The sequence below is a fragment of the Arvicola amphibius genome, chromosome 9 (genome assembly GCF_903992535.2).
Source record: "Arvicola amphibius chromosome 9, mArvAmp1.2, whole genome shotgun sequence".
In the NCBI taxonomy this organism is placed as follows: Eukaryota; Metazoa; Chordata; class Mammalia; order Rodentia; family Cricetidae; genus Arvicola; species Arvicola amphibius.
This window is the reverse complement of record NC_052055.2, coordinates 114,922,891-114,936,124: the sequence shown is the minus strand read 5'-3', so window position 1 is coordinate 114,936,124 and position 13,234 is coordinate 114,922,891. Positions and strand designations below refer to the sequence as shown.

General features: G+C 51.1%; 1 protein-coding gene across 2 annotated transcripts in view; it reads right to left on the bottom strand.

Moving 5' to 3' along the window:
- The window catches only part of Bcr (BCR activator of RhoGEF and GTPase), a 123,297-nt gene that overhangs the window by 44,032 nt on the left and 66,031 nt on the right, over positions 1-13,234 (bottom strand). Inside the window, exons 3-6 of one of the 2 annotated variants that reach the window (XM_038342520.2) lie at positions 8,153-8,257; positions 7,675-7,860; positions 4,406-4,513; positions 337-397 (exon numbers count right to left, since the gene is read on the bottom strand). In XM_038342520.2, coding sequence (XP_038198448.1) covers positions 337-397; positions 4,406-4,513; positions 7,675-7,860; positions 8,153-8,257 — 460 coding nt within the window. Of the gene's footprint in view, positions 1-336; positions 398-4,405; positions 4,514-7,516; positions 7,575-7,674; positions 7,861-8,152; positions 8,258-13,234 lie in introns of those variants that run through there. The other variant, XM_038342521.2, reaches the window with a different exon arrangement.

The window sequence follows — 13,234 nt, the reverse complement described above, 5'->3', positions numbered from 1 at the left end:
AGGATAACTTTGAGAACTGGCTCTCTTCTTTACCATGTGGACCAGGGTCATCAGGCATGACAGCAAGCCCTTTACCCACGGCCCCACAGTGAACTTGGCAGACTGTGGTACCTGCTAATTCCTACAATGTTTTACTGGTGTTATGGTTAGTGACCTTATCCTTTCTGCCCTACCCTGTCCCAGGCTGGTCTCTGTTCCTCCTCACTCACTACCTGAAGTCCAGAACTAGGAAGATGATAGCAGTGACCCAAGGAGGTGTAGTGTCTTTCCAACAACATCTCTGTTGGAAGTGGCCACCACCGCAAAGGCAGAGAACCCTCTGCAGAGAGAACTCACTTTCCAAAGAGTTCTTGGTGGTGGAGTCCTTGGCATCTCTGTTGCTCCTGGCTCTCAGGTTCTGCAGAGAGAAGAGCACATGCTCACACGGAATGGCAGAAGCAGCTTGGACACCACAGCCTGAACACAGAGCTTCATCTTTGCTCCCCACAGACAGCCCTGTGTGCAGCAAGCATCAGGGGGCACTCTGAGCCACCAAATGAAGACATGGATTGAACAATGACCTATGAAAAATACGAGGACAAAGGGTGCCCCTAGATCAATGGTTCTCAACCTGTGGGTCGTGACCCCTTTGGAGGAAGACCAACTCTTTCACAGGGGTTCCCTAAGACTATTGGAAAACATAGAAATTTACATTTTGATTCACAACAGCAGCAAAATTACAGTTATGAAGTAGCAACAAAAATAATTTTATGATTTGGGGGCCACTACCCATATGAAGAAATGTACTAAAGGGTCAAAACATTAGGAAGATTGAGAACCACTGCCCCGGATGTTCCCTTAAGACAAGGTTTCTCAATCCCAGCACCTCAGGCATTGAGGGGTCAGAAATTCCTTGTCCCGAGTACCTGCCCTGTGAGGCTGCCGCAAGCCATATCCCTGGTCGCTATCTATGAGTGCAGTAACAATCCATTCTCCTGCCCAAGGTTCCTGTGGGAACAAAGTCATCTACAGACAGGGACCTCTGAGATGGAGACTTCTGCACCAAGTGCTTACTAAGGGCAGCTTAAGAGCGTTTAAGGAGCTGGTCATTCTGAAAAGTCCCCACTCACCTTTGGTGATGGCCAGTATGGTAGGGGTAGGGGTGGGGCACCCCCAGACGGACAGCATGTTTTACTTTCAGCCAGTCTCATGATTGGACATGCACATACATACTCGCTATAATGTGCAAATGAATTGCTTTATTATAAAGGGAGGCACTAAGACTGAAAGCAAAGACTGCTAGTTGAATGACATCAAAGATGTGTCTCATTTGGTCAGAGGTGCTACTGGAGAAATCCACGTGGGAGGCAGCTGCCACGTATCCTGACGGTAAGCTCCTGAGAAAATACGTGCCAGGCACAGGAACAGGAGGGACTTCTGGGTCATTCTCCCAATCCTCCCTGCTACAAGTAATGTCACTTGGGTCTGGGATCACTCCCCCAATCCTCCATGCTACAAGTAATGTCTTGGGTCCGTGCCACAAGTAATGTCTTAGGTCTGGGATCACTCCCCCAATCTTCCATGCTACAAGAAATGTCTTGGATCTGGGATCACTCCCCCAATCCTCTGTGCTACAAGTAATGTCTTGGGTCTGGGGTCACTTCCCCAATCCTTGTGCTACAAGTAATGTCTTAGGCCTGGGATCACTCTTCCAATCCTCCGTGCAACAAGAAACGTCTTGGAATTGGAAGACAGTATTAAGTATTAGTATTCCCTAGCTCATCAGGGCCAGAGGTGCACCTGGGTACCTTTCCTCAGAGGTTAAGAGCCACTACCCATATCTTACTCAGTAGTTCCCAAAGGGTAGAATGAGGTAGAGACCCATGGCATCACGGAGCGGCCCTAACTCCACATTCTCCCAGACAGTGTAAGGCACAAGGTATCCAGCCTCAAGGAGCCTTGAGTTTAATCACACACTTCCTTCGCACACCCGACTGACCAGGTCATTTTCCCCTAGCTCTCACTGATCATCAGGAGAACCAGAACCTCACAGAAGCCAGATGGGCACCTCTGGTCTACCTGGATATCCTCACACAGTCCTCACACCTGGCCCTGGGAAAGAGAGAAAGACCCTTACCTGTCCTGTACCTGTAGATGACCCCACAGAGAGCCCTGCGCATGAGCACTGCCAGCCCCAGGACCCAGCCCCCTCACAACCACACAGCTGCTGCTACTGCTTCTTCCTTGAACTTAACTTTGTGCTCTTTAGGCAGCCCCAATTTCTCTGAGACGTTTTCGAAAAACAGAGAACAGCATAAATGTGGCTTAGATGGCATAAAAACCAGAGAGAGAGCCACAAGCCTACTCCTTGCATCCCAGTTTTGGCTCAGATTCCCACTGCAGCAGTCATAGGGCCATGTTAAACCCCCTCCCGAGTGTCATTCCAACACAGCTTCCTCCTCCTTGGGTAGAATCCTCTCTGGGAGGATGCAAACTTAGCCACCTAATTATAGTCTGTCTTTTAAGAATCAAATCTTTTATCTGTCAGGGTCACTTGGGATTCTGTACAAACACTGAGGTTGATCAAGGTACAGAAAGTAGTTAATTTCTTGAAAAAGAGCAAGGAAAGAGCAGATTGCACACTTGAGGTAAATACAACTGACAAGAACTGGGGCACTATTCATAGGCTTGGCAAGAGCAGTGTTGCCACGGGAGGTGATCAGAGCAAAGGCCACAGAGGTATGATCAATGATAAAACCGTGCAAAGTCCCTAGAACATGGATCAGGGATGGCAGTCAAAAGTCTCCTCTCAGCAAGAGAAACAAACCCAACTCGTCCCGTGTGCTTACTCCACACTTCTCCCCTCTCTTTTGTAAAGTGTGTGCACTTGTGTGTGCACATTTCCCCTAGGGCTACTGCTGCTGTCCAGCTGGCCTTGACCTCATCCCTCACACACACTTGCAGGACACAGGAGAACGTCAGTGTCTTCCTCTGTTACTCTCCACCTTATTCCCTTGAGGCAGGGTCTCTCTCGGAACACGAAGTTCTCCCTTTCGGCTGGCGAGCTTGGCTGGCCAGCAAGCTCCGGCCTCTACCTTCTAACACAGGAACTGTAGGCACATGTGGTTGTGTCTGGCTTCTATGTAGGTGCTGGGGTTCTCAACTCAGGGTCTCATTCTTATATAACAAGTGTTATCACCCAAGAGTCACCTGCCCAGCCCCTACAGTTTCCTTCCTAACGCTGCCTCTCAGCATGGAGATCGTTCCTCCCAGAATCCTTGTTTAATGGAATAGAGAAAAGTCAGTCAAGGTCCGGGGGGGGGGGGGGGGTGGGGGGGACTGTACAAAGGTGACAGTGACAAGTCGCCCCCACCCCACAGAGAAAAATGTCACATGGCTGCCAATGACATTGCAGAGACTTGATGGGGAAGGGAGAAGAACCCCAGTGTACAGTAAAGAGATGACGACCCAAGGGTGATCCTGGGCTCTAACCCTAACTTGGCTGCCGGCCCCGAGCGTCCTATTCATGTTCTCTGTAACCAAGGGAACAGAGAACTTTTAAGGCCCATAGGCTCGCAACACTCTGTGGTGTGAGGTTTCTGTCCGTCAAGGTTAAATGCAAGCAGGGAGACAAGCAACCCTTAGACGCTGGGTGATAGGGCTCGGAGCTTTCCTCTAGTGGAGATCCACAGCAACCCTGGCTCTGAAGGAATGTTGGCAGGAAAGCCGCAAAGCATGATTTCCTCCCAGCCTCTAGCGACAGGACTGTGGCGTGGATAGAGGGCTCCCGTGACAGGACAGAGGGTTGGAATTATAATAACAACAGATAGAAGAAGGGAGTGCTCAGGGAACACGGCTGCTGACGTGTGACGTGTGGATGTGTCCCCCACCAAGGCCCATGTACTGGGAACACAAACCCGTACCAGACACACTGAGCGTGAAGTTGGGATCTTTAAGAAGCGGTTGGATGAGGTCATAAGGGCACACCTCCAGTGAGTTAGCCTGCCTGTTCTGTCCTGACATGTGACACCCTGTCCTGTGATGATCTAGCGAGAGGATCCCCAACAGAGGAACCTCAGTGTGGTCAGGCTTCTCGGCCTCCAAACAAATACATTTCTAGTCTTTACAAGGGACACAGCGAACAGTTTGCAGTAGCGATGGAGAAAAGATCAAGGCATCTTGAATCAGACCCTAGGCCTTGGGTAACAACCCTGTGAGGACTGCTCCTGTTGAATCACAACGGTGTGTCCTGCGAGGGAGATGACCCGGCCGACTGTGAGTCAGAGCTGGGGTTCATACCCAGCCTTTAATCTGGTATACTTTGTTCTCCTAACAACCAGCCCACAGCCCATGGAGGGAGTGGGAAGACACGGGTGGGAGTCGGCAGCGCTCTGGCCTGCACGGCGTCAGGGCGCTCCCTCATTACCTCAGATATTTCTGCAAACTGACTGTTGGCCTGACAGCACTTCTCCGCCGTTTCCATGGCCACTCCATAGTTATCCACGAAGGCTCGGTACACACCCAGCTGGCTGGCCTGCGGAGAGGAAGGAGGGGAGGGTGAGACAGAGGTGGGAGAGGGAGATGTTCCCTGCCTCCCCGAGGATTGGGCTCCTGAGCACCGCTCTGGAGAGAACCCAGGTAAGAGACGGCACGCGGGGTGCAGGAACGTCAGCTCTTCCCTCCCACCTGCTTCACCTCCCCACACACGGAGCACGATTCCCTCTCCGAAAATGACATGTTGAGAAGTGAGTCACAGCCTTGGACAGGTAATGGTTCCCTTCAGAGATCCTTATTCCTCCCACCCCAAATGCAACAAAGGGGGTCACGAGGAGCGGCTTAAACCTGAGGTGAGAATCCAGATAAAGGCTTCCACGCAGGTGAGATGGAGGAGGCCTCTCTGGTAACCGTGGTGTTGTGCTTGTATCTGATCCTGTCAGGCAGGTAAAGAATAGTCTGGCTGACCAGAAAGAGGAGCTCCCACGACTAGCTGCCTTTCCTAGAGTCCACAGGGGCACCTGGCTCTTATATACCTGGCAGGTGGAAAGCCTGCCAGCCGCAAGGTGAGACACATTTTGTTTATGTGATTGAAGACATAAATAGAAGGTTTCCTCTCTGGGTTTCTGCTCAGACACGTCCTAAATTCAGCCATGGTTTCCATGGGTAGACGGAGGTGTGTGTGTGTGTGTGAGTGTGTGTGTGTGTGTGTGTGTGTGTGTGTGTGTGTGTGTGTGTGTCACCACCATGGTGATCTCTGGGTCTCACATCGCTTTGGGGCAGCAAGGAAAAAACTACTGCTCACATGGAGCAGCGTGATGGGAGCAGCATGCGGACACAGGCCAGTCACGCTGGGGAGGGCTGAGCCTCCCACAGCGGCTGCCCAGGAGCTAGAAGCCTGATGCATTTGCTGTTTCTGGACTTTTTCTCTCTGTGGAGACTAAATGCCATTCCCATGGGCATCTGCATTTATATGAGCTTTCCTACTTCCAGAGATGACAATCCCAGATGCTAGATAAAACCAGGTGCCCCTGGATAGGCTGGGCCCGAACTGGCTGTGTTCCCATTGGGCTTGCACAGAAGGTAAGGGGTATTGGAGAAAAGGACTGGAAGACACCCCGCTCAGCTCTACACTTTTAACTACCCCAGAGAAGTGGCTGCATCCTTGAATTCCAGGCTGTCCGTAAGACCCAAAGCATTGCCTTTGTTGCCTCGACCCCCTCCTTCTTTGCAGACCACTGAGTAAGGGCTTCCCAGCTGCCCTGGGGCTCATGATGGCCTCTCAGGAGAGGAGTGGCTTGCAGTCTAGAGAATTTTGGTAGGGGACCACGTTCATGGCTTTTCCTTTTCTTTCCTCTTTGCCTAAGGGGCTTACATCTTTCGGGTATGAGAAATCCTGAAAAAAAAATTCTGATGTTTTTGGTAACCAAAAACTGGAGCTGCATAGTAAGAGCAAAAATGGAGACGGCCAGTATCTAGACAGGATGTCCTGCGATGGACACAGATCCCTGCTGCGGTCATTCTTTACCAGAAAGGTCTGAAGGCATAGCTGACAAACTCAAAGCAGCCCGGGCCCTTCAGAAAAATGTCAGTTCGAGGCGCTAAGACAGATAGAAGGTTGCTAAAGAGACATCCTAGCCAAATACATACATAACACAGGACAGAACTGGGTCCTCAGAGAGTGAAGTAGAGCTGAGGGCATCAAGCGAAAACAAAACCCCATGCATTGAAAGCGAGCCACAGGAAAGGAGCCTCTGCACCCACTGCTGTAACCCAGGAGTCCAGAAGGCACCAAAGTTGGAGGAGGTGCATATAACTCCTTGCTGCATTCTCGGAAGGTAATGGGATGTTAAAAGCCTTTCGGAAATCCTTATTCTGTTGTCTAGCAGAATATTTATTTATTATTCTAACAGAATAAGAATAAAAAAAGTAAGAGAATGGTAAAACCCCAGAGGCAAAAGGTAGACAGGTTAAGAAAGGCTGGCAAGAAATTATTATTAAATTTTTATTAAGTTTATTATTAAATAATACATAAATAAATAAATAACTTTTCTTGTTCTGTTGTCTAACACCTCTTGTCCTTTGGGTTTTTTGTTTTTTTTTTTTTGTTTTTTTTTTTTTTTTTTTTTTTTTTTTTTTTTTTTTTTTTGGTTTTTCAAGACAGGGTTTCCCTGTAGTTTCTAGAGCCTGTCCTGGAACTAGCTCTTGTAGACCAGGCTGGCCTCGAACTCAGAGATCCTCCTCCCTCTGCCTCCTGAGTGCTGGGATTAAAGGCGTGCGCCACCACCGCCCGGCCTTGTCCTTTGGTTTTTATGGCCCCTCATGGCTGGCAAATGTACTCTTTTATGAGAAATATCCTCTTTCCTTGCAGAATAGCTTTGAAAACAGTACCTGTCTTACAGGGCCGTCCGTCTCAGTGCAGGTAAGACAGTGCGTGCCCCTTGGGCACACTTTCTGCCCCTTTGTGTCAGAGACCCAGCTCTGTAGGAAGCAAACTTCCTCACAGCCTGTGGCTGTCACCTGGTCCATGCTTCTCTGTGGAGGTTCCTAGTTACACGCCCTGTTTCTCCCTTTGCTTATTCACTCTGTTGGCCTAGGTTGTTTCCATAAATCCCTCGGCTCAAGCAATCTTACTGCTTCAGCCTCCCAAACAGCTGAAAGTACAGACAGGTACCACTGACCCAGACACATACACTTCGAATCATCTCTAGGTCTGTTCCAATGTCATCGCTACATATATAGCCGTTACGCTGGATTGTTTAGGGACCAATGACAAGGTTCAGTACATACATAAGTTTTTCAGTCCTTGGTGAGTTCAGTCTGCAGATGAGAACCTGCAGATGCAGGGGCTGACTTGTAATTGACCCCCACACTGTGCTTTCACGTGCAGTCCCCTCCCCAGCCCACGCTCTGCTCTCCACGGAGAACCCAGCGTGCTGGGCAGCAAAGCCATTTTGGTCCCAAAGGCAGCCTGATCTGTGTGGACACTGGAAACCCCAAGCAAAACTGCAGAAAGCCAAGAAGAATAAGAGATCGTACTCACCGGACTCCGGCTGGGTTGACAATGTGTCCCTCAGCCTCTCTCTCCCAGTGGCCTGCCCTTTGGTACTAAAAAGACAAACCCCACGCTCTCCTTTTTACTTGTGGCAAAGTCCATGGGACAAACCTAGTCACAAGTGCCAGCATGTCCAAGTCACTCACCAGCTTCTGGAAGAGGTCACCCACACGCTGTTGGTGGCTCCATTGCTGCACACGGGGGAACAGCCCATCATAGAACTCCTTGTGGATCTCATAGAGCTCAGGTACTTTGAAGAAAATGGTCTCGATCTGCTGGCTGGTCAGCACCGGCTGCGAGGTGGTGGCAGCGGCTTTCAGAGGCTTCATGGGCTAGAGAAGGGCACAGGTGAAGTGACAAGGTGATGCTTCGCGGTGGTTACGCGACATAGACTTTATTTCTTTGGTGTCATGATCAGGTCCAAGAGGGACCTTGGGCATGGCGGGCAGACAAGTGCTCTACCACTGAACTACATCCTGGCTTGACCATTTTCAAATTCCAAGAAAAAAGTAAAAGCAAGGGGAAACCTGGCAACAGAGGCCTTCCGTCAATATCTCCCAGCTCCTAGAGAAGTTCACATGTCTAGAGAGAGGTGGGAGGTGAATCCCAGCAGGGCGTGCTCACCAACAGCAGAGCCTCCAGATGGCTCAGGTACGTCTCCTCGCTGGCCAGGATTCCCGAGAGAACCCACTTTCTCATCTCCAAGCCCTTTTCCAAATCCAGCTCACTCTGTAGGAAGAGAAGCAGAGACATCAGCTCCCCCTGAAGAACAAGCTGGAGACAATCCACCAAGAAGGAAGAGGAAGGGACCAAGAGCCCTGGCACCCATTTAGCCATTGTAGTTACTGGTCACTAAAATCTGGATGGCCAACCAATCAAGGATGGCCTTAGCCCCCACAGCCTAGGAAAGGAGAAGTTGGATGCTAAGAGGTTGCAGGACCTCTTCCCTTCTTGCCTTGTGCCTCGGACCATGGAGTGGCTGCCTTCCACACAGAAAAGGAGGTTCTGACCCAAGGTGAGCATGGCACGCAGGAAGCCCAAGGAATGCTCCAGGAGGGCTGAGCTGGCGTACATCAGAGCCTACTGTCTGTCCATTCAGACTCCTGCTATCAGAAACATCTGCTGCTCCTTGCCCTTCACCTGAGGTGTGTCTCACCTGGGTTTCCTGTCACTGACACTTGAACCTTGGACCACTCAGGCTCCTAGGCAGCAGCACCCCCTCCTTCCTCAGCATGCTGCCCTTCCTGGCCTTGACTGCTGCAGCTGTGTGTCACCTGGGGCGAGCAGCCCCCCAGGCTCAGGACTTTTGTCTCACTCAGCTTTCTCTAACCTTGCTGTAGGGATGCTCTTGCAAGCAGGCTCCAGGCAAAGCACCCAAGCTTTGTCAACTTCCCAGATGAAAACCCGTGACGCTCTGCTGCCTTTGTTTCACTGAGCCAGAGCTGACACACTGTTGGCTGTTGACACAGGGGTGCAGCTGCGTAACCTGGAAGACCACGCGCTGACGTCGGCTGGTGTGGACTGAAGTGCGTCACATCCCCCCATGGAGTCCTGAGCCCCGTGGCCTGAGGATGTGACTCTACTTAAAGAAGCTGAAATAAGTCAGAAGAGTGGATTCTAAGCCAGTGTAACTCATGTTCCCTCAGAACTGGAGTATATGACAGACGCACATAGAAGGGTTTGGTCAAGTCTGGTCCAGCTGTAGCTAGGCGTACATAGCCATTCTCAGATTCAGGAGAGAGGACTCAGAAGAAAACAACCCTGTGACAACTTGACCTCAGCCTCCCAGCCCCCTCACGCCTACGAGAAAGTACATTTCTGTTGTTCAAGCGGCCCGGCTTGTGGTGTTTTCGCCTCACAAAGCAATAGCGATGGCAGTGCCAAAGGCAACAGAAAGTGCCGCTGGACTTCCTGGCCACTCCCTGCTTCACTCCCCAGTCACAAGTGATGTCAGAGGCTGGCCACGCCCGTGGAACCACTGTGTGGCACCTGGCCAACCAACCCCACCTACAGGCAGAGGGCGATGCCAGTAAGGGGAGGAGCCCTGCATCCATGGAAGGTAATGAGATGTTAAAAGCCCTGCCCACTCCTCCAGTTTCCTACCACCAGAGCAAACTCACAAGAGCCCTATTACCCCACCTCCTGGGCTTAGAACGGGAGCAGTGACCCTTCCATGACTCACTTTCCTAAATCATTAAAGGAAAATGCCAGCAATGCTGACGTCTCGGGCTGAAGGGCAATCCTATACAATATGATGCTGACCTGCATCCTGCTCTTACTTCCCACATGTGGTGGTCACAGATGTCTGGATAGTAGCGCTTACTGCCTGGGGTCTATATAACCCCTAATGAGACCGGGTTCAAGGAAGGACCTGCCTGAGGCCAGCTTAGGCCTTTGGGGGGCTTTGCAGTTGGACATTAGGACCCCACTGTGGACCCTCTGTGTCATAATAGCTCTGCTGGTCCTGTCCAGCTCCCTAGTCCTTTAAGAGAGAAGTATTTCATGGAATAGACTGCAGGTTCATCAAGAAGAGCTCAGGGTCAGGAGCAAGGGTAGCTCAGGGAGGCTCCCCCAACCCTTCCCCACAACCAGGCCCTGGGCCTTTATCACCAGGATGTAAACTGCCTATCTGGATCCTGGCGGCTTGTATCAAGTTGTCACTGCCATCTGATTACCTAAGAAACTTTGAGTCACAGCTTTATAGTGTATGTGTGTGTGTGTGTGTGTGTGTGTCTAAGCTATGAACATGCAAATGTGTGTAGGTGGTAGCCACTGCAGCTTTATAGTGTGTGCATGCATGTGTGCATGTGTGTGTGTATCTAAGCTGTGAACATGCAAATGTGTGTAGGTGGTAGCCACTGCAGCTTTATAGTGTGTGCATGCATGTGTGCATGTGTGTGTGTATCTAAGCTGTGAACATGCAAATGTGTGTAGGTGGCAGCCACTGCAGCATTATAGTGTGTGCACGTGTGTGTTTGTGTGTGCACGTGTGTGTATCTAAACTGTGAACATGCAAATGTGGCAGCCACTGCTCCAGGGAACTAACCCACCCAAATGGGTCCCTTCAGGAAACACCAGGCAATGGCTTCCACAGATAGGAGCCTCCAGGGCACACCTGTGCCTGAACTTGGAAATTCCTGTGCTTGGAACATACAGTGCTCAGTTAAGATACCTTTCACAATCAAATCTAAAAGACCTGGCCAGGTCCTAGTTTGGGCCTCATCTTTATGAAACCCCAAGGGCCCCTTTGGAGTCTCAGTATTCTTGCTGGGAAACAAGCAGGTCCCAGAAATCTAGGACTGTCAGCTGAGCTCGTTAATCACTGCCCATGGGGCCCAAATATGCAGGATTTGATGGCGTGGTGCCCAGGTCTCAGCCCAATGCAAACGGCAGGTCCTCAGAGAAGCACTTTTCTCTTGTCTCTGCACAGCCTCCCACTGTAGACGATGCATCTATTCCACACGAGGGAAGAGATCAGGGAAATGGCAGGCCTTCTGACAGCAGCAGCCACCCCCTACACCCAGCTCTCCTGCTCTGAGAACAATCTTGCTACTGCCAGCTCCAGGGAGACGGTGGGGCCTAGGGAGGTCAGCAGGGCCAGCGACAGCTCTGCCCAGCATAAGCTGCTGCTGCCTGCATGGATGGGAGTGCCTGGTGGAAGCCTGGTGCCTTATTCCACCCACGCAGTTTGGAAAGCCAGGAGGAAACACGGTGCAAGCAGGATGGCGCCAAGTCCGGGTCTCCTTATTCCAAAGGGTGAGGCTCTCTGGCCCAGGAATGGTGCTGCGGTGGACGGAGACAGGCCACGAGAAGCGGAACTTTAGACGGACAGCCCACTCTGCCTCACCAAAAGGGAATGGGGCACAGAAGAAGACGAGAACAATGGGCTGGGCTGGCACCTGCAGGCAGGGAGGTTCCTTCTAGGAGAAAGCTGGGCAACTGGAAGAAGAATCCCTTATGCCTAACTGGAGTTCAGAAACAGGCAACCAAGAATGGAGGGAAACAAACTAGGCTCACGATGACAAGGTGACAAATGCTATCAAGCCCACAGGTGAGCTGAAGGCTGGTCCATTGGGAAGTCTTTCAAGACTCCTCCCAGGGGAGCCCATTGACCAATTGGGTAGGGTACAGCTTTCTCTGCTCTGTAAGTTCAAAACCAGCATAGCAGCTGGACCAGGGGCCCTCTTCTAGTCAGAGTAATAGCCTAGCTACTGCCCCAGAGGCAAGCTTGAAAACACTCTGAAGGCCTGACTTCCACAACAGGTTAGTCCTCCAGAAGGGGAGATCCCAGCACACGGACCTGGCTCTGTCTCAATAAACCCACCGAAGACATTGCTGTTCCTAGGGTCAGGGGTGCCAGGTCTCTGCCCCACCCCAAACAATACCTACCTAACTCCTTGGGGTGGATGCTCTCAGAGATCCCCCGAAACCCAGAAGCTCCACAGAGCTTATGTGTTGCCATGGCATCCCCTGAGAAGCGCTCTTAATGGTCAGTAGGCCAAAAGCTGTGAGCCTGGCAGCATGGAACAAACCAGGACTTGGGAGGTAGAAGAACCTTAGGCAGCAGGGTGGGGTGCTTCTGACTTCAAACCCACCACATTCCCTAAGGAACCTAAGAAGTGAAATCAGAAAGTGAAGGCGGTGCCTGCCACCAGCACCAAGATGGACAGGCGTCTACCCTTAGGGTGGTATGCATTAGATTAAGCACCTAACTGGAGGGCTGCTGGAACAAGACTAGGTGACATGTCAATCCTCCTCATTCAGGACACATCCCACCACCTGCTCTGGCGGAATACTTGGGGGAACTGTAGAGCCGTAGTATGTGGAGATGTGTAACATCCTGCCAAATACGCAACATGGGTAGTGCTTTACGGACTCTTGAAAGGGCTGGAGAAGGCAGACAAGGTTCTCCATGGAATCTACAGGGATGAGCCCCTGAACTGGGTGCTACATCAGGAGAGCAGCAGGATAGAGGCCAACCTGGACAGGGCTTGGGGTACAGAGAGGCAGATCAGCTTCCTCTCTAATGTCTGGCCGGACAGGGACATTAGCAGCAGGAGCAGGCACAGGTTACACACTGGCTTCCTTTCTCAGTCTCGAGTTTCAGAACGAGGAATCTGCTCAGCATCAGCGCCATAAGAAATCACAGGCCCATAAAAAGAAAAACGACCTTTCAACAAAGGCGTCAGCCTCAGAGCAAAGCGACCGTGGAGGAAAGGCACATTTCCTGGGCTTTGTTACAGCAATGCGGGGAAAGTGTGACGTTGGCAGTGGAAGCCAGGGTCAGGTGCACGTTGGGCGTGTACTCTGCAAATTGAGCCGTGATCCCAAGGCCTGCTCTCATTCCTATGCTTATACCCAGGGTAGAAACCATCAAAACCCAAGGTAAGCAGAGGGGACTGGAAAGACAAAAGAGTCAAACACGACTAGGAGAAACTGCTCCGGAGCAATAGTGATCATTCAGCCCAAGAAGGAAAAATCCAAGATGCGAATGGAGCTGTCTTCATTGTTTCCCTGATAACACGCACACCAGAAAGGGGGCAAGTTCTGGGATTCAGGGCTTATTTGGCTCACACTCACAGTCCATTACTGTGGGGAAGTCAAGGTAGCTAGTCCCTTAGGCTACCAACCCAGGGAATAATGCTATCCAGCTGTCCATAGTGAGCAGGTCCTTCTACATTACTTAGCATAATTAAGATAGCACCC